Consider the following 18,356-nt stretch of genomic DNA (forward strand, 5'->3'; position numbering starts at 1 on the left):
CCTCCTCCTCTTCCTCCTCTCCTCCTCCTCCTCCTCCTCTTTCTCCTCCTCCTCCTCTTTCTCCTCCTCCTTCTCTTCCTCCTCCTTCTCCTCCTCCTCGCTCTCTCCACCTCTCCCTGAGTCTGCCTATGTAGACTCTCTGTGGGCTGATGACTCCCAAAGCCACCCTTTGGGCCTAATCTCTCTCCTAAGGAGTCTAATTTCCTCGGCACCATCCTCATCGGGAATGTGACCTCCCTGCCTGCTGGGAACGACTTCCCTTTTACTGGAACAAACAGCACTGGTGCTTCCTGGCTGCGCCATTGGCCACCTCTCTCGTTCCTTCAGCAGAGAAGGAAGAGCCCAAGGAAAATGCACGGCACTTAACCCCATGCCCGGGCCTTACCGCCGCTCTTGGGCCTCAGAACTGGTACTTGTATTGATTTGATGAGGATGGTGCTGAGGAAATAAGAGCCAAGCTGAGAAAGGAACGTTCCCCCTCGTCCCCGCGACCTCCTGGCATCCTCCAAGACTCAGCTTCCATTCCATGCCCTGCAGGAGGCCCGTCTGGTGACCCCCTCAGGGCTAGCTCTCTGCCCTCTGTGGTGACTGTCCCTCTTGTATGGGTGTCGTCTCCCCCATTGGACTGGGGTTCGTGGAAGGCGCAGGCCGGTGCTTTGGCCTTGTGTTCCCAGGGCTTAGCCGGGCACATAGTAGGGCCTCGATAAGTGCTTGTTGAAGTGGATGGGTCAGACGGCCTAGATAATCTCAAAGGCCCCGTCCACCTTGGAGAATCCCGGCTGGATGCTCTGCTTTGAGTGGGGCCTGAGGCTCTTTGCAGAGGCCTCAGTTGTCACGGGCAGCGTCTAGGGCCATTTGCAGCCCCATTCGCCGAGCCTGCTGGCCTTGGTTTGCAGCGTCCATTCCTCTTGGTAGGTCTTGGTTGCCCTTCCCTGAGCCTGTGCCTACCGCGGGATTTGTCCCTGCACGCAGAGCGCCATTTTGAGCTAGTGCTTAGCAGTGAGCCTCCCCGGGCCCTCCCACCACTCCACTCTGCGCTGCCTCCAACCCAAGCTGCAGCTGCTGTCCCGGGCGTCCCCCTCTGCCTTTGCTCTGCTCACTCTCTCCAGGGCTCCACGAGGGCTCTCCGAGGGCCCCGGGGAGGCCAAGCCAAACCCTTGCGCTGGGCCTGTCCACGTTTCGCCCAGCCCTTCTCCGGGACACACGGAGCTGGTCCTGGGGAGGGCAGCGAACCCAGGCCATAGAGAGCCCCGCTACAGAGACGCAGACCGGCCCTCGCTCGTGGCCTTGGGCCAGGGAGGTGACTCTCCCCGGTGGCAGGAAGCTGATGGGAATGGCACCTGGCCGCAGGCCCCGTAGGAGCAAGAGAGGCCCGGGATCCCCTCCTGAGCCTGTCACCTGGGTGGCCTTGGTCAAGTCCCTTCACTCTCAGGAGGGGCTGCTTGCACAGACGCCTCTCAACTCCAGCTCCCACCCCGCTTTGGCCCTCTGTGACTTTGGACTAGTTATTCCCCCTGAGCGTGCTCTTTGCCATCTAATTCACCACAATCCAGATTCCCCAAACATTAACTGAGTGTCAGCAGTGCGGCCCCGGGCCCCGGGCCAAAGATTAGATTAGAGGAGTCCCGGGCCTCTCAGTGAGGGAGGGCACCAGCCCAGCCCGTGGTAACAGAGCGATGAAGACACAAGAGCATCAGAGGAGCAAAGAGTCCCCCGGGGGGGAAGGGGCGAGAAGAGGGCACAAAGGAGCAGGAAAATCCAGGAGGGCCTCCTGAAGGAGGAGGACATTTCAAATGGGTTTTGATAGAGGGGTGGGAATCCAGCAAAGGGCCAAGGAGAAGGGCCTGACCGAACTGTGGCACTGAAACAGGAAAAAAGTGGGGGCTAAGGGGCGGGCGAGTAGGAGCCCTGCTCAGCCTCAGGCATGTCTGATACTGGGGGGCCGGGGGAAGCTGCAGCGTTGCCAGATGGGGAGGGGTGAGATGTCAGGGGGAGGAGTGTGAAGAAAGCCTGCCCAGGAGAGAGGGCGAGCCCTGGACAGAGGAGATCAAGAGTGATCAGGCAGCCACAGGGCAGGTCTGTGCCAGTTAACAGGAGATGGGGAGAAGGCCAAGGCCGACCCAGCAGGTGGGGAGGAGGACCCGTGTTTTCCTTTTTTGGCAGCTGTTACCGCCTCCCCAGCCCACCTCTACCCCAAACCCCAAACTCTTAGAACAAGTACGCCCCGAAATCGGCCGGCTGAAAGTGGAAAGCTTGCTCTGCCCTCTGAATTCACCCTGCTCGGGGAGGAGGTGGGGACATGCTTCGTCGGACCTCTGGAATGAGGGTTGGCCAGCGAGTGGGGTTCTTGCCTCTCTCCAAGTTCTTTTTCCGTCCAGAACAGCTATTGGGACGGCCGCTGTTCTGCTTCTGCTCACTCGACTGCATCAGTTGATAGGAGTTTTTCCAGGCTTCTCTGAGCCCCCCTCCCCCACTATTTCTTTTTTTAAATTTTTGGACTCAAATTTCATTTTTTTTAATTCCGCAGAAATGATTGTTGACAACCGTTCTGTGACGTTCTGTGATTCCGGTTCTGTCCCTCTCGCCTCCTCCCGAGGCAGCAGATGGTGCGAGATGGGTTTGGCCAGTGCTTTATCTCCACACGGCCCCCGCCATGACGCCCTTCATCCTTTCTCTGCTCCAGTGGCATTCCATGATATTCACGTGCCGAGTCTTCCAGCTGTTCCCCAATGGGTTTTCCATAACAGAGAGAGCCTGCTGGGGGGTCGGCCTGCCCTGAACTTCTGTCCGCTCTCATTCATCTTCCACTCAGCTCCAAGAGGGCTTGTCCCGAAGGGCCTCCAGGGGCTCCCCATTGCTCTGACATCCCTATAAAACTCTCGGACTGACATTCAAAGCCCCCCGTGACCCAGCCCCCTCCTCCCCTTCTAGTCTTCTTCCACTCGATCCAGAGCCTCTTGGCTCTTCCACAAACAAGAGTGTGCACGTCTTGGCTTTGGGCATTTTCTCTGGCTCCTCCCTGTGCTGTACCACTGCTCCTCTGCCCTGGCTTCTGCTGGAAACCTTTCCTGCCCCTCCGAATTCGAATGTCTTCCCTCTATTAATGGTCTCCAACAGATCCTGTACACTGTTTGCCTGTACGTGGCTGTTTGGATGTCGTCTCCCCCAGTAGACTGGGAGCTCCTCGAGGGCAGGGCCAGCGGCTATCGATGTTTTTTGTCTAGCTTTGCTCTCTTTGGGGTTTGGATCCAGGCCTGGTATCTCTGGGTCGAAAGGCAGGCAGAGTTCAGTGACTTTGGCGGCACGCCGGCCCTCCAGCGGTTGTCGTTTTCTTTGCCAGCCTGGCCGGTGTGTGTGAGGTGGGCGCTTGGAGTCGCTTCCGTTTTCTTTCTTCTTGCCTTTAGTGATGTCGAGCTTTTTTCAGGTGGTCGTTGGATTTCTAGCTTGGAGAACTGTCTCCACATCTCTTTTGACCATTTGTCTGCTGAGGAACGGCCCTTGTTATGTCGCCTTGAATCAGTTCCTTCTATAGGCTGCGTAGCGCGCCTTCATCACAGTTTTTCAAAGATTCTTCCTGCTGTTCACTGTTAGCCTTCTAAGATTAGCTGCATTGGTTTTGTTTGGGCAGACCTCTTACATTTTCTGTTCTCCAGGAATCCGTGGTACCTTCTGTGCTCCTCGGGACTCTTCCTCTGCCCCTTGTTTTGAAAGATCTCTCCTTCCTTGCTTCTCTAATCCGTCTAGGACGTGACCTCCCATCCGGAGGGTGTAGGTCTTATTGGAGCTCGTCTTGGTACATGGTGGGCAGTGGTGGTCTAAAGCTGTTCTTTTCCAGCCTACTTTCAAGCCTTTCCAGCACTTTTGCTAGAATCCCGAGCCCTTAGCCCAGTCATTGGAATATTGAGGTTTATTGACCCCAAAGCTATTAGGCTTGTTTGTTATGTGCTATAAACGGTATCTCCCCCATTGACGGCGGGCGGCCTCTGCCTTTTTTTAACCAGGGTCGCGTCACTAGCAAGGTGGACGTCTTTAGAGTGGAGTCAGAGACCTGGATGGGCGTCCATCTCTAAGGTTTCTGTTTGTCCTTTCTTGAACCCTCATCCCCATTCCTGTCCTGCTAACCCCTGGCTCTGGGTCACTCCAGACACACCCACACACCATTAACAGAAGGAGTTGCCAAGCTGCCACCGTTGGGTCCTGCTTTTGAGCTCTGCCCTGGCCCTCCATGCTGTGTAGAGACACCACTAGCTCCCTATGTCCCAGGGGGATTGGATTTTAGAGAAGGAAGGGGTCTGGGGAATCACCTGTTCCAATCCCCTCACTTTCTGGCTCCCATTTTCCTTCCTCCATCCTTCCCACCAAGGCCGCCCCCTCCATTTGTCCCACCTGAAGTGATGCCTCCATGAAGACCAGCCGGGCTTCCTCAGCATCTTCCCTTTTTCTTCTGATTTCAGCCCTTCCCTGACCAGTCCAGCTCCTGACATGGAAGGTCTTAGGGAGTTGCCTGGGGCCACTGAGGGGCTAAAGGGGTCACATGGGTCAGTGTGAATCAGGAACAGGCTGAGCCAAGGCCTTTCTGGCCACCAGGAGGCCCAGTCAGCCCCCTCCAGCCTCTTGCCATCCCCTGTGTGTTCTGCACAGATCCAGTGCTTTAAAGCACTTGTTGCCCTGAGTCTGCTGTTAGCCTGAAGCTGTCCGCCATGTTTGTCCCTATTGGCCACAGCCAGGCCTGGGGATGGAGACTCGGTGGGCAGCCCCTGAGGAGGCAGGGTTCAGGGAGGAGGGCCTCGGGACAATGTGTCTTTGGACAGAGCCAGCGTCTCTCTTTCTTTTCACATCTTCATTTCTGAAGGCGTCCCTCTGCCTTCCCCCAGCCGGCGAGCCGCCCTTGTGATGAAGATATTTGGGGGGGGGGATAATTCATTTTTTAAGCATTTAATTAATTAATTGGTCAATTTAGAGTATTTTCCCATGGTTCCATGATTCATGTTCTTTCCCTCCCCCCTCCCATAGCCAACACGCAATTCCACTGGGGTTCATATGTGTCATGTAAGGAAATTTTAAGAGTAGAACCAACCGTCCCCCTGTGGCCTAGTCTACCCCACATCCCCTCCCCGTGGTCCCCCACCTCAACCAAAAGAAGAGGGAGGGAGGCCGAAGCGTACGAGGTTCCGGCTCTTGGGGAGATACTAGCACGGGGGGCCGGGGGGCCCTCAGTCCCCGTGTCCAGCAGGCCCACTTGGCCTTTGGGAATCCAAGGGCATCTTTTTGAAACCTAGAACAGTCACAGGCTCTCCACATCACAGGAGGGCAGTGCGTGGTCAGGGCAGGCTGGGTGGGCAGCAGGAGGGCAGTGCGTGGTCAGGGCAGGCTGGGTGGGCAGAGCCACGTGAACCAAAAGATCTCCTGAACCCAGCGATGCTTGAACACAGAAGGATTTAGTGACAGCTCCTGCTGACACGGGGAAATGGAGGTGGACGTGTGCACGGCGTAGCCTTCAGCCTGCCTGCAGAAGGAGTGTCTGTTTCTGAAATGAGCTGAGTCAGGTCAGGAGGACTCCTGGGTCTGGTGCCCTGGCCCCCGGGGCTGTCTGGTCCTTCCCGCCTGCCCAGAATCACGAAGCCTCTCTGTGGGGCAGGCCTCTGGCAGAGTCCCTCCAGTCCAGCCCATCTTTGAACAGAATCTCAGCTCCAGGGGATGGAATGGGGGGGGCGGGGGGAAGGCAGGCCCTGTTTGGAGACCTCTGGGGAAGGGCCCCCCAGAAGGTTTCTGCTCTCCCACTTTAGAGGTTCTTCTTTGCGTCTCTCCAATTTTCATCCATCGATGCGGATTCGGGCACGTGCGCCACGCCAGCCCTTCAGTCCCTGAAAAATGACAGCTTCCATGTCCGCTGAGGCTCCTCTCCTGCCTTAGCTCATCTTCTGCCTTCCCCAAATGCCTCCATAGGCCACTGTGACCCGCCATTCCCCAGATTCTCCTACCTTTCTGGCTACTCTTTCTGCTCCTTCTCCCCGGCTTCTTGCTTCCTTCTGCTTCAGAAGGCTGGGGCTCCTTGGACCCTCTTCCCATCTCTCTTTCCCTTCTCACTTGGGGACCTCGACCAGCCCCAAGGCTTCAGTTCTGCTCAGCTCCAAGGGTAGGGGGGGCTCCCTCCCCAGTGCCTTTTGTACCCAGCCCCATCTGTCCACTACCACAGCCACCACCCGGCTTCGGGCCTCGTCTTGCCTTGTTCGGCAGGGATCTGACATGGCTTCTTGCCCCCTTATCTCTAATCTCCACATCATAGACACCAGATCTTCCTTCTTCTGGCACCGGCTTGACCAGCTCATACCTCTGCTCAAGGGACTTCCTTCCCTCCCTCCCCTCAGCTCTCCCTTGCCTCAAGGGTAATGTTTACATTCCTTTTCAACTAGCCATTCAAGGCCTTCAGGAGTCTTCTCCCAGACATGTCTCATACCCCTACTCCAGGGCCAAATGGCTCCTCCTAACTCTTTGGAGAGATGGCCCACCAAGGTGGGTGGAATGACTTTGAAGCCTGTCTCAGTCACTGTTGACTGACCAAAATGGAGGCATCTGCTATAACTCTCAGAGCCTGGGTCTCCTCTACAAAATGGATATGACAAGCCTTCCATTGCCTTGGTCATGAGACTGTTGTGAGGCAGGCCCCCGGCCAACCATCGCATGCCTCAGAGAGCAGGAGTTGGACTCGCTGACCTCTTCCTACTTGGCTCTGGGTCTGGGCTCCTGCTGCTGCCCCCATCCCTTCCTAGGCCAGTGACGCCTGGACCACAAAGACTCCTCAGCTAGAAGGAATGTCCTGAGCCACTAGCCTTTACCAGGGACCCCTGCTGGGCCTCTCACAGTAGAACTCGGGTGTGCTGAGATGGTGCCAGACCAAGAACCATTACTGACCAAGGGGAGAAATCCCCAGATGTTCCTGGCTGTTTGCCCCTTTGGAGAAGGTCGGGACCCCTGCTGGCTCCCTCCCCACCCAACATCACCCCCTTGTAAAGAAGCCCCACAGGAGCAGCAAAACCAGTATTGCTAATGTCTCACATCTAGGCAGAACTCAAGGTTTGCCCAGAGTCCACCCCCCAGAGTTCCTTTGGGCCCTATCGCTCAACTCATTTCCTTCTTTCCTTCCTTTCCTCCCTTCCCTCCTTCCTTTCTTCTTTCCCTCCCTCCTTCCTTCCCTCCTTCTTTTCTTCCTTCCCTCCCTCATTCCTTTCTTCCTTCCCTCCCTCCTTCCTTTCTTTCTTCATTTACCGAGTACCCTGCTTGCTCCCAACACTTGCTACTCACAGGAGAGAGAAAAACAAAAATCTCCTCAAGGAGGAGAAACAGCGCGTGTGTGCGGATCATTAAATGGAAGCGCATATGAGCCAGGACATACAAAGTCTCCTGAGAGGAGGATTCCAAAGCCCTGGGAAGGGCTGTTTGAGTTGACGCAGACCTGAGCCTGGATGGGAGTTGGGGGCTCTGAACTGCTAAAGCCCCTGGGAGGGGCCTTCCAGGCAAAAGCCCAGCCAAGGGAAATGGGAAGGGGTTGCAGAGAAGAGCAGGGAAGCCAGGGGGGAGGAGGTCGGGCTGGGCCAGGCACTAAAGACCAGGACTTTGTGTTTTGTCCTAGAAGTGATGGAGAGCCCAGGAGCGGCTTCTGAGGGGAATGCTGGGACAGCTCTGGCCCGTGGGCAGGTTCCCTCACTGGCACCTGAGCGAGAGGCTTGAGGCGGGCAGCCCAGGAGGCAGGCAGAAGGCAGTGCCCGTGGGAGTGTGGAGAGGGGAGCCCCATAGGAGAGACAGTGTGGACATGAGAAAAACAGGACTTGGCACCAGATCGGACACGTGGGTGAAGAAGAGCCGACAGTGCTTCAAGATGGCCTTGAGCTGGGGAACGTGGGAGTAGACGCAGGCTGCGAAGTGGTGTCAAGGACTGAGTTAGTCAGAGAGATGTTGGGCTGGAAAGAGTCGGGCGGGCCGCCTGGGGAGAGCCAGGGGCAACGAGTGGTGCCAAAGGTCTGCTAACATGCTGCCGTTCACCCTGCCTGGCCCTCCGAGCTCCCTGGCGCACGCGTGCTGCTCTGCTCAGCGTGTGACCTCTGCCTTTACTAAACCCAGGCGTTCAGCCCAGACCCTTGGGGCGCCCCACTGGAGACCTTCCGAGGTGAACCATGGGTCAGTGGCTGCTCTGACTGACCCAGAGGCCAGCCCTTCAGCCTCTCCCCGCTGGCAGGTCTGTCACAGCCTCGTCTCTCCCCCTTTCACAGTCGTAGCGCGAAGGTCTGTGAAGTGCTTGGCTAAGTCTAGGGCCAGCGTGTCTCCCAGCTTCCCCGGCTGTACCCTGGAGGACACTGGCTGCTGGTGCTTGGCGTTGGGGAAGAGCCCTGGCTCTGGGCCAGGGTGGCTTCCTTTCCTAGCCGGTAGGCCATCGGGCCCTTAGCAGCTGGCACATCCCAGAGTCTTGTCCAAGCTCAGCATCGACCTGGAATTAGCAGCCGTCCCTCCCTTCCCTTTCTCGTCAGCCTCGGGCCCTCTCCCGGCCGCCTGGCTCCATCCCGGATCACTGGCGGGGCCTCCCTGCCATACTGGCCTGTTCTCTGGGCAGCTCAGGATGGAATCGATTCGCGCTCGGTGACTCGCCCTCAGCAAGGGCTGCTGGGTGCTCCCTCCCCCTCTACTGGCTCAGCTCAGGCACCCACTCCCTCTCCTTTCATTCCAGCGTCCTTGGGAGAGAAAGCAAAGCAAGTGGGCAGATGAGGCAGCGCCGCCTTCCCTCCCCATGTCCCATCTCTCTCTCCAGGATGGCTCACTCGGAGGTTTGGCCCCATCTCTTCCTGGGTGTCCATTTGTGTTCATTCCAAGGAGAGTGAGCAGAGGCGGGTCCCACTTGTCAGAGGCAGAGGCTGGAGGCTGGGCGTTCCTGCATGTAGGGGGGCCCTCGGGGTCCCCTGACTTCTTGACAACTCTCCGGTGCTCCCAGCTCTTGCGTATAACGGATCTGACGGGCGTGTGAGTTCCACGACCCTCTCTCGGACTTCTGCTCTTTCCCTTCCTTCTCGCTGCCTTCTGAATGTCAGTCCTGACCGTCTCCATTTCTCCAGTAGAATTCCGCTTCATGGAGGACGGCCCCCTCCTCCTCCTTGTCCAGCCCTCCCTGTGCCACGCTCGGTGCTAAGCCTCTGCCAAGACAAGAAGGAGACAACCCCTGCCTTCTGTCTGGGGAGACAAATGTGCCCACTTAGAGGCAGGCTAGATCCGACGTGGGAATGAGGAGGCACCAGCAGCTGGGGCCTGGGATCGGGAAAGGCCCTGCCCTGAGTTCTAGAAGAAACTAGGGACCCCCAGAGGCAGAGACAAGGAGGGAGGGCGTTGGGGGGAGAGTCGGAGGTGGTCAGGGGGAAGGTGGGAGACGAGATGGCGTGTGTGAGGAGCAGAAAAATGGCCCCTTTGCACCTGAGAACTCATGAAATAATCATCACAATAATCATTGTCAGCATTTAGCCAGCACCTGCCATGTGCCAGGCTTTGTGCCAGGCACTTTACAGTGACTCTCCAATGTGAGCCTCACAACCTGAAGTGCTGTTATTACCCTCATTTTACGGATGAGGAAATTGAGCCCTACGGCGGGCAAAGGACCTGCCCAAGGAGACGTGGGTTCTTTCATGCTGCCCATTCCTCTGCCTTTTGCCTGTGTCGTGGTGCACACTGCTCACATGCTGACCCTCACTTCCACATCGGAGAGGGGTGAAGAAGGCACTGAGGATATCTTTACTTCCATTTTATAAATGAAGAAACTGAGAAGGGGAGGTTCAGTGACTTACCCAAGGCTACATGGCTACTTAATTGCCAGAGGCAGAATTCTAGCCCAGCTCCCTCCTGACTCCCCGGTCCAGCCCCCTTCCTTTAGGCCACACAGAGCTGGATTTGAAAGTCAGAAGAGAGAAACAGTTTAGCATCCAATTGTTCATCTGTAAAATGGGCTCACTGGTCTGTGAGCAGCTCATCTGGAATTCCAGTGAGTCTGTGGTAGTGAAGATGGGGGCGGAGTGCCGGGAACTGCGATGCAGCCAATCTCCAGAGCTGCTGACCGCAGCAGGACCCTGCCCTCACCTTGTACCACCAGCTTCTGGACACAGTGTAGCACACAGTGGAGGGCCAGGAAGAGGGAAGGAGGGGGAGAGAGAGAGGGAAGGGCCAAAGAGGGCCTGACCTTCAGACAGACGAGCCTCCTCCAGGATGCCAGGGATTGAGGAGGAGGCAGCAGAGGAGAGAGAGGCCAGAGTGAGGGAGGTAAGAAGGGACTCTGGAGCCCTCCCGGAGCCAAGTGGAGCAGAAGAACTCTTAGGAACAGGTGGGGGCCCCTCTTTTGCCTGTGAGCTGGACCCCAGGGAGGCTGCTTGGCGTTTGGTGTGGAGAGGAGGGGTTGAGGTTAGATGGGAGAAGACCTAGTGGGCTGCAAGGTCATAGGCTACTGAGGCAGGCAGAGGGGGCTTCTCAGGGATGCTCCTGCTTCATCCCCCCCAGACCCACCCCATCTTTCCCTTAACTTCAGTCTCCTGGTCTGCTGGCTCCTTTTCTTCTGCCTACAGACACACCTCGGGCTCCCCATCCTCAAGAAGCTCTCCCTTGGCCCCTCTAGCTGGTCCTCCGGCTCTCCTCCTCCTCCTTGTGGCTGCATAGCTTGGGAGGGCCATCTACACCAAGGTTCTTGCTCGCTTTCAGTGCTTCTGGCCCCATCATTTTGCTCTCTCCCCAGTTCCCAGGCATCTTCTACTGGTCAAAGCTCCCGACCTTGTCTTCTTGACTTCTCTGAGCCTCCAACACTGTCACCATCCCTTTCCTCCTTGGGGTGCGGCGGTGCCTCCCCTCTCTCCTAGGTCTCCTGCCTGCCTGACTACTCCTCCGTCTCCTTGGGGAAAAGATATGCCCTCTAACTGTGGTGGCCTTCAGGGCTCTCTCCCGGGCCTTCTCCTCTTCCCCCTCGGGCTATTTTCCTTGCCAGCTCCCTTGGGTCCGACTCTGTCCCAGATTACCGAGCTCTGACCCTCCCCTCTCCACTATCTGCCCTCTCCCGTCCCGTATCCAATCTTTATGTCAGATCCTCACTTTCCCCTTTGCAGCATCTCTGGCCCCAGATCTTGCCCTTCAGATTCCAGGTCCTGTTGGCAAGGGAAGGGGGATGTGTATGTGTGTCCCCTTCCCCTTCCCCCCTAGACCTGATCCCACTGGCTTCCCCTGCCCCCCAGGCTTCCTTCCTGGAGGAGGTGCCCCAGATTTCTTCAGAATCTGAGCCCGGCAGAGCAGAGGCTGCAGGGATTCCTGGTGGCCCCGGCTTCCTCCCTCCCTCTTGGCTCCCCTCCCCCCATCCTTGCCTCCAGGGGCAGAAGCCCCATCCCTTCTCTGAGGGGGGGGTCAGGGGAGGGGGGCAGCTCTTCTTTTCCTGTGGATCTTCCAAGCAAGGTTGGGGTTTTCCTTAGGGAGCTTTCACTAAGCCCTGAGTTCAAGGCCCTGGAATGAGCCGGTTCCCAGCCTTGGCAGAAGGAGCCGAGAAGGTGGGGAAGGTTCCTGTGGTTCCTGAGGGCCTGGACTCCCAATTGGCCTTCCTGTAGAACTTGGGCTCAGCCTTGGGGGCGCGGCCTGTGGCGGCTGGGGTGGGGGGAAGGCTTTATTAATTCTCATTTGACAGAGGGGGCGGTGAAGTTCAGAGAGGTGACCCACATTTCCCAGGTCACACAGCTAGTAGGGAGCAGAGGTAGGATTGGAACCCAGGGCTCCCTGGGCTCCGAGGCCGGAGCTCTGTTCAGGACACCATCCCGCCGGTTCCTCGGGCTGCCCAGAGCCCCACTGGGTGAAAGAGCGAATGAATGAAGCAAGCAGCGATGGGCTTGGCACCCATCCCAGAGTCCAGCCCGACACGACCCCACGGCCTCTGCCCACAGCCACAGCTCCTCCCCCAGAGCGGCCCGGGCTCAGGGCTGGACAGCAGGGCACGCCAGGGTCTTTTCGGCCGTGACGCCGGGCCTTGTCTCTTGACCTCTTGGAGCCTCTGGCACTGTCTCTGGGGCTCAGGCTGGGAGGAAGGCTCTGGCCTGGCCATGCTCGGGGAGTGCCTTCCTGCCTGGGGGCCTTGTCAGGAGGGGGGCCCGGGCTGGGGAGCTGCTCTCTGAAGCACCTTCTGAGGGTCTCTTACCCACAAAGACGAGGTACCCAACTGGAGGCTGGCCCGGAGCCCTCCGGGAGCCCCAGGATCCCATGGGGGGGGCAGGCACCCCGGGGAGAGCCAGGAGGCTGCTTCTCCAGGAGCTGAGCCGGGAGGCCCCTCGGCTGCGGAATGAGAGGGCTGGACTCCGGGGCCTCCTGGGGCCCTTTCAGCTCCAGCAGTCGGAGGGGTGGGCCGGGACCCGAACCGGGGCTGGAGGTGGGGCTGGGCAGGCCCCTTGGGGAAGGTCAAGGCCTCGGCAGCCCTCTGGGGCACACGGAGCCCGAGAAACTCCAGCGTTACTCTTCACAGCGGCATCGCGGCGTGGCCCCTGGTGTCCAGCCCTGAGCCCGGGCCGCTCTGGGGGAGGAGCCGTGGGGTGGGCAGAGGCCGCGGGGTCCTGGCGACTGTCCGACTGCCGGCCGTGTCCAGCTGGGCTCTGGGATGAGTGCCAAGTGTCCGTCCGTCCAGCGTGCGCCTCCTGCTCTCCAAGCCTGGCTGTTTGTTTAGAGGCGGCCCGGCCACGCGGAGAGGCACAATCCGGGGGGCCGGCGGCCACTGCCAACGGGCCTGGCAAAGCCGGGCCCCCCGACTGGGCCAAACGGGCCGAATGGCTCCGGCATCCCTCCCGACTCCAGCCCCGCCTTGTGCTTTCAGCCCAGAGCCAGCGACATGGACCAGGACAGCAAGCTCCCCGCCATCGACAAGCTGCAGGGGCTGCACATCTGGGCCATCGAGGTGAGGCCAGCCAGGACGGGGGCACCCCGGCCACCCCTCCTCATGTGTGTGGCGTGTGTGGTGAGAGTCTGATCACCCCTCCTCATGCATGTAGCATGTATGACATGAGCCCCTCACCCCTCCTCATATGTGTGGCATGTGTGAGGTTAGCCCCTCTCACCCCTGCTCATGCATGTAGCATGTATGACATGAGCTCTCCCACCTCTCCTCATACGTGTGGAGTGTGTGATGAGAGTCTGATCACCCCTCCTCATGCATGTAGCATGTACGACATGAGCCCCCTCACCCCTCCTCATATGTGCGGCGTGTGTGATGAGAGCCCAGACCACCCCCTCATGCATGTAGCATGTATGACATGAGCCTCCTCACCCCTTCTCATACGTGTGGAGTGTGTGATGAGAGTCTGATCGCCCCTCCTCATGCATGTAGCATGTATGACATGAGCCTCCTCACCCCTTCTCATACATGTGGCATGTGTGATGAGAGCCCAGACCACCCCCTCATACATGTAGCGTGTGTGACACGATCCCAGATCGCCCATCCCGGTGCATGCCTCATGTATGATGTGAGCCCGTCTCGCCCCTCCTCAGACAATGAAGATGGTCCCCGTCCCCGAAAAGGCCCACGGCAGTTTCTTTGAGGGCGACTGCTACGTCATCCTGCACGTGAGTGGTCCTGGAGCTGCTCCTCCAAGGAGCCGGGCACCAGACTGGGCACCGGGCCGCCGGGGGAAGGGCAGGGCCAGAATCCCGGCTCGGGGGGGCGTCACCCCCTCTCTCCTGACTCCAGGCCGGGCAGGCAGGCACCTCTGCCAACGGGTCTCAGCCACATTTCTCATTCTTTACCCCCCAAAAACCTGCTGACATCACTCCTTCTGTGTGGGGCACCCAGGAGGCTGGGTGCAAATCCTGCCACTTCCTGTCTGGGTGACCTTAGACCAATCCCTCGCCCCTTCTGCTCTGCTTCTGGCCCCTTCACTCCCTCTTAGCCGCCCTAGCTCCATGTTCTGCCCATTCCCCTCAGCAGCACCCCGAACCTGCCTCCTTCCCACCCTCCTGCCCGGCGGGGAGGCCCCCCTCCTCCATCCTGCCTCCTTGGGGCAGCATCGGATAAAGGCTCCTTGTCCTGGCCGCCAAGGCTGCCCTGCTGCCGGGTCCTGTGCTCCTCCAGGGTTCTTGTCCCCTCCAGATGGGTCCCTGAAAAGCCTGTCCTGATCGGCAAGGCGAGGCTCCAATGCCACCTCCCCCATGAAGCCCACCCCGATTGTCCCTGGGAGAAAATTCAATCCTGTCCAACCGGCATTTATTAAGTCATGACTGTGTGCCTGGCACAATGATGGGCGCTGGGGACAGCAGGGCAATAGGGAAACAGAGCTGGCGTCCTACTGAGGGAGCCAGGGGGGGTCCAGCACTATAGAACCCATGCCAAGATAAGTGAACCCCAGAGTGTTTCAGGAGACACCGAGAGAGTGCTAACGATGCTCTGTGCCTCGGTTTCCTCATCTGCAAAATGAAAGAGTGGCCTTGATGGCCTCTGAGGTCCCATTAGGCTCTAAATCTCAGAGCTCTAGGCTCCTCTTTGGGTTCACAAGGATCAGGGAAGGCCTCCTGTAGGAGGTGGCCCAGGAGTTGAACCTTGAAGGAAGCCCAAAGCTCTAAGAAGAGATGGGAATGACTGGGAGCAGGGGGGACGCTCCCCAGAAGCTGACAGGCTGGAGCTAAAATATCCTGTTAGGGAGTCCAGAAAGGGGCTCGCTTGCCTGGCATGGAGATGGCCCAAAGAAGAGGCAGGGTTCGACCCCAGCTCCCTCTCCTCCCCATTATGGTCTGCCCATCCACGTCGTGGGGGCTCCTGAATTACCCAGGCATGGAGGCTCCCGGACCCTTGGACACTCGCCCCCATGAGTCCCTAGTCCATCTGGTGGCCAGGACTCGTCCTTTGGGGCCCCCCCACGATCTCCGAGGGCACGAGGACTCCAGGCTCAGAACCCCCAGCCTCCCCGGGGAAGCCTCTGGGGCCCCTCTGCAGGCCATGGGGCACCCCACCCCCATTCCCAGAGCCCAAACCCAGTCTGGGGCATTTGCCTCCGGGCCGGAGTGCCCCCAGAGGGCTTGGCTCTTCCTTTCCTCTTGGGCTCCGGCTCATGCCCAGGGGAAGGGAAGCCAAAGGGCTGGAGGGGCCCCCCGGGATGAGGTGGGCAGGCTCTGCTGGGGAGAGCCAGCTGGCCCCGGGGGAAGCGGCCAAGCCCCAGGGCTGAGGAAGGAAGGTGGCGCCGTCAGTGCCAGCATCCCTCAGTGAAGAGGCCCTTCTGAGTCCAGAAGAGGGTGGGATGCTGGGTTTGGAGGGGGAAAGATCTGAGTTTGAGGTCTCGGACAGTTCCAACGTCTGCTGCTGTGATCCAGCGTCCCCTCCAGGGAATGGGTATATAGCTGAGCCCCTGCGTGCTGAGGGGAGGGGGGCCAGGATGGCGCTGCTTTGCTCTGAGGAGTAAAAGCAGACCCTTAGAGAACTGGGGGAGGCGGAAGGACCCTGAGGGGCCACGCTCTTTAGGAGAGGAGGAGCCCAGCCGCAGGGCCCCTAAGCAGCCCCCTGAGCCCCCGAGAGTGAGGGAGAAGGACAGGAAAGGCACCCCGCTGGCGGGGTGCGGGGACCCTTCCCCGGGGGCCTGCTGCCCAGCCTTCACTTCTCCTCTACCCAGAAGGAGAAGGCCAGCCAGGGCCTGTCCATCAACATTCATTACTGGATCGGCAAAGACTCGACGACGGACAAGCAGGGGGCAGCATCGGCCTACGTTGCCCAGCTGGACGGCCTGCTGGGGGACCTCCCCGTACAGCACCGGGAGGTCCAGGGCTACGAGTCGGACGTCTTCAAAAGCTACTTCAAGAATGGCCTCATGTGAGTGAAGCCGTGGGCTGGGCCGCGGGTGGCTCTCGGGCTGCCACCTTGCCCATCTCATGCCCGATGCCCCGGGCACTGCCTCTTCTCTGCAGCTTTAGCTGGGGACGGGCAGGGATGTGGAGGGGCTGGGCGCCAGGGGGAAGGCGGGGGGCACTAAGTCACCATCTTGGCTGGTGGCAGGCTGGCAAACTAAGCAGGGCCCACGCTCTGGTTCCGCCCGCACAACCACACTGGGACAGAGGCACTGCTGTGATCCCCAATTTACAGAAAAGGAAACTGAGGCCCAGAGGGTTTGGGGAGCGACACAGCCAGGAAGTAGTAAAGGAAGGACCCAAGCTCTCACCCTCTGATGGCCACTGGGGGCTCCTTGCTAGCCCTTCAGCAGGTGCTACAGAAGGGGGGGCTAGCGGGTGGAGAGCTGGTCCCTGTCGCTGCCCGGGTGAGCCATGCCCCCCGGGGGCTTAGGGGGCCTCGTGCTGCTCTTTCTCCCCCAACTCAGTTACAAGAAGGGGGGTCTGGCCTCCGGCTTCAAGCACGTGGAGACCAACATGTACAACATCCAGAGACTCCTGCACATCAAGGGCAAGAAGCCTGTGTCGGCCACAGAGGTGAGGAGGCCCCGGGCTGCCCGGGGCCTGGAGGCCGGGACCCCCCCCCCAATCCTCAGACCCAGGACCCTCTTCCCAGACCCCAGCGGCTCCTGGGCTGGAAGGAGAGTCTAGAAGCGGCAGGAGGAAGGAAGCCCTTCCTCTCTGTCTTAGACAGGAGGGCAAGAGCAAGGCCGACGGAATGAAGTGCCTGCCCAGAGTTCCACAGCTAGCAAGGGCTGAGGCCAGACTTGAACCTGGGACCTCCCGCCTCCAGGGCTGGCTCTCCATCCTCTGAGCCACCCGGCTGCCCCATTTAGACATTAGCGCCCAGCACTCTCCTCCCCGGGTGCCAGCCACCCCTGCCACAGACCCACTCCCTGGGCAACCCTGTGGCAAGTCCCTTCCCGCCCCCCACCTCGGTTTCTTTAACTGTCAAAGTGATCTAATAATCTCTGCCCTCTACCTGCTACTGCTGGCAATGGGCATGGGAGGCCCTTCTCTGCTGCAACCAGCCGGGGCCAGATTCTCCGAGTGGGGAGAAGGCCGGAGCGGAGGTGGCCTCTGACCCGGCGGGCTAAGAGCCTGGCCATGGGGCGGGCTGGCCCCTGAGCTGGAGGGACCCGGACAGGAGGAGGGCAGCGGCCCAGGGCCAAAGCCTCCTTCCCAGCTGCCCCCCGACCCCTGGTGCAGACGGGCACGTGCCCACGTGTCGTACCCAACCACCCACCAGTCTGTACACAGGGGCACAGAGATGGGGCCACAGAGCCCTGCACACACAGACCCAGTCATGCGTGGTGACGTCCGAGCACACACACAGCACGGAGATCCCCGCAGGGTCCCAGCCCGATTTCTGAACACGGTGGCACCATCACCCACAGCCACCCACGGCCACCCTCTGAGCACAGGGACACAGCCACCCACAGCCACCCACAGCCACCCACGGCCACCCACAGTCACCCACAGCCACCCACAGCCACCCACGGCCACCCACAGCCACCCACGGCCACCCTCTGAGCACAGGGACACAGCCACCCACAGCCACCCACGGCCACCCTCTGAGCACAGGGACACAGCCACCCACAGCCACCCACGGCCACCCACGGCCACCCTCTGAGCACAGGGACACAGCCACCCACAGCCACCCACGGCCACCCACAGTCACCCACAGCCACCCACGGCCACCCTCTGAGCACAGGGACACCATCACCCACAGTCACCCACAGCCACCCACAGTCACCCACAGCCACCCACAGCCACCCACAGTCACCCGCAGTCACCCGCAGTCACCCATGGCCACCCTCTGAGCACAGTGACACAGTCACCCAGAGCCACCCAGAGCCACCACAGTCACCCTCTGAGCGCAGTGACACCGTCACCCAGAGCCAAGCTGAGCACAGGGTCCCCACAGCCACACATGTACGCCCGGCACAGCCAGGGCCGGTGGCTGCCCTGGAGAGCCCCACACAGACAAGGGGACGGCAGCAGCATGAATAGTCCTTGTGGCCAGCAGGACCCTCAGTGGCCTGCAGGTGGACTTCCTGGAGGCGGTGGGAGCCGGCTTGGTGGGGAGGGCCAGGGGGATGCTCTGTTCTTACACCTCCTCCCCTCTCTGCCCCCCAGGTGGACCTGTCCTGGGACAGCTTCAACAAAGGAGACGTCTTCCTCCTGGACCTGGGGAAGGTGCTGATCCAGTGGAACGGTCCCGAAGCCAACTTGTCTGAGAAATCCCGGGTCAGTGTCCCAGGTCGGGGACCCAGCCCTGTGCTAGGCACTGTGGCAGGGCCGCCAGAGCAGGAAGAGGGGGAGCAGGCCTGCCAGCGTCCCTCGGGGAGTTTGGGGCAGGCAGGAAACGTGGGATTTGCCCTGTTGTTTGCTCCCAGAGGGCCCCAAGAGAGAAGGGGTGGGGCGAGGCTCGTCCATTCAGCTGAGGG

General features: G+C 59.8%; 1 protein-coding gene across 3 annotated transcripts in view; it reads left to right on the top strand.

Moving 5' to 3' along the window:
* Positions 1-18,356, top strand: part of VILL (villin like) — a 44,217-nt gene that overhangs the window by 7,125 nt on the left and 18,736 nt on the right. For 2 of the 3 annotated variants that reach the window (XM_044670173.1, XM_044671016.1), the window contains exons 2-6: positions 12,857-12,937; positions 13,528-13,602; positions 15,636-15,832; positions 16,335-16,443; positions 18,046-18,156. In XM_044670173.1, coding sequence (XP_044526108.1) covers positions 12,872-12,937; positions 13,528-13,602; positions 15,636-15,832; positions 16,335-16,443; positions 18,046-18,156 — 558 coding nt within the window. In that variant the 5' untranslated portion in view covers positions 12,857-12,871. Of the gene's footprint in view, positions 1-10,235; positions 10,291-12,856; positions 12,938-13,527; positions 13,603-15,635; positions 15,833-16,334; positions 16,444-18,045; positions 18,157-18,356 lie in introns of those variants that run through there. The other variant, XM_044669390.1, reaches the window with a different exon arrangement.

Source organism: Gracilinanus agilis, chromosome 1 (genome assembly GCF_016433145.1).
Source record: "Gracilinanus agilis isolate LMUSP501 chromosome 1, AgileGrace, whole genome shotgun sequence".
In the NCBI taxonomy this organism is placed as follows: domain Eukaryota; kingdom Metazoa; phylum Chordata; class Mammalia; order Didelphimorphia; family Didelphidae; genus Gracilinanus; species Gracilinanus agilis.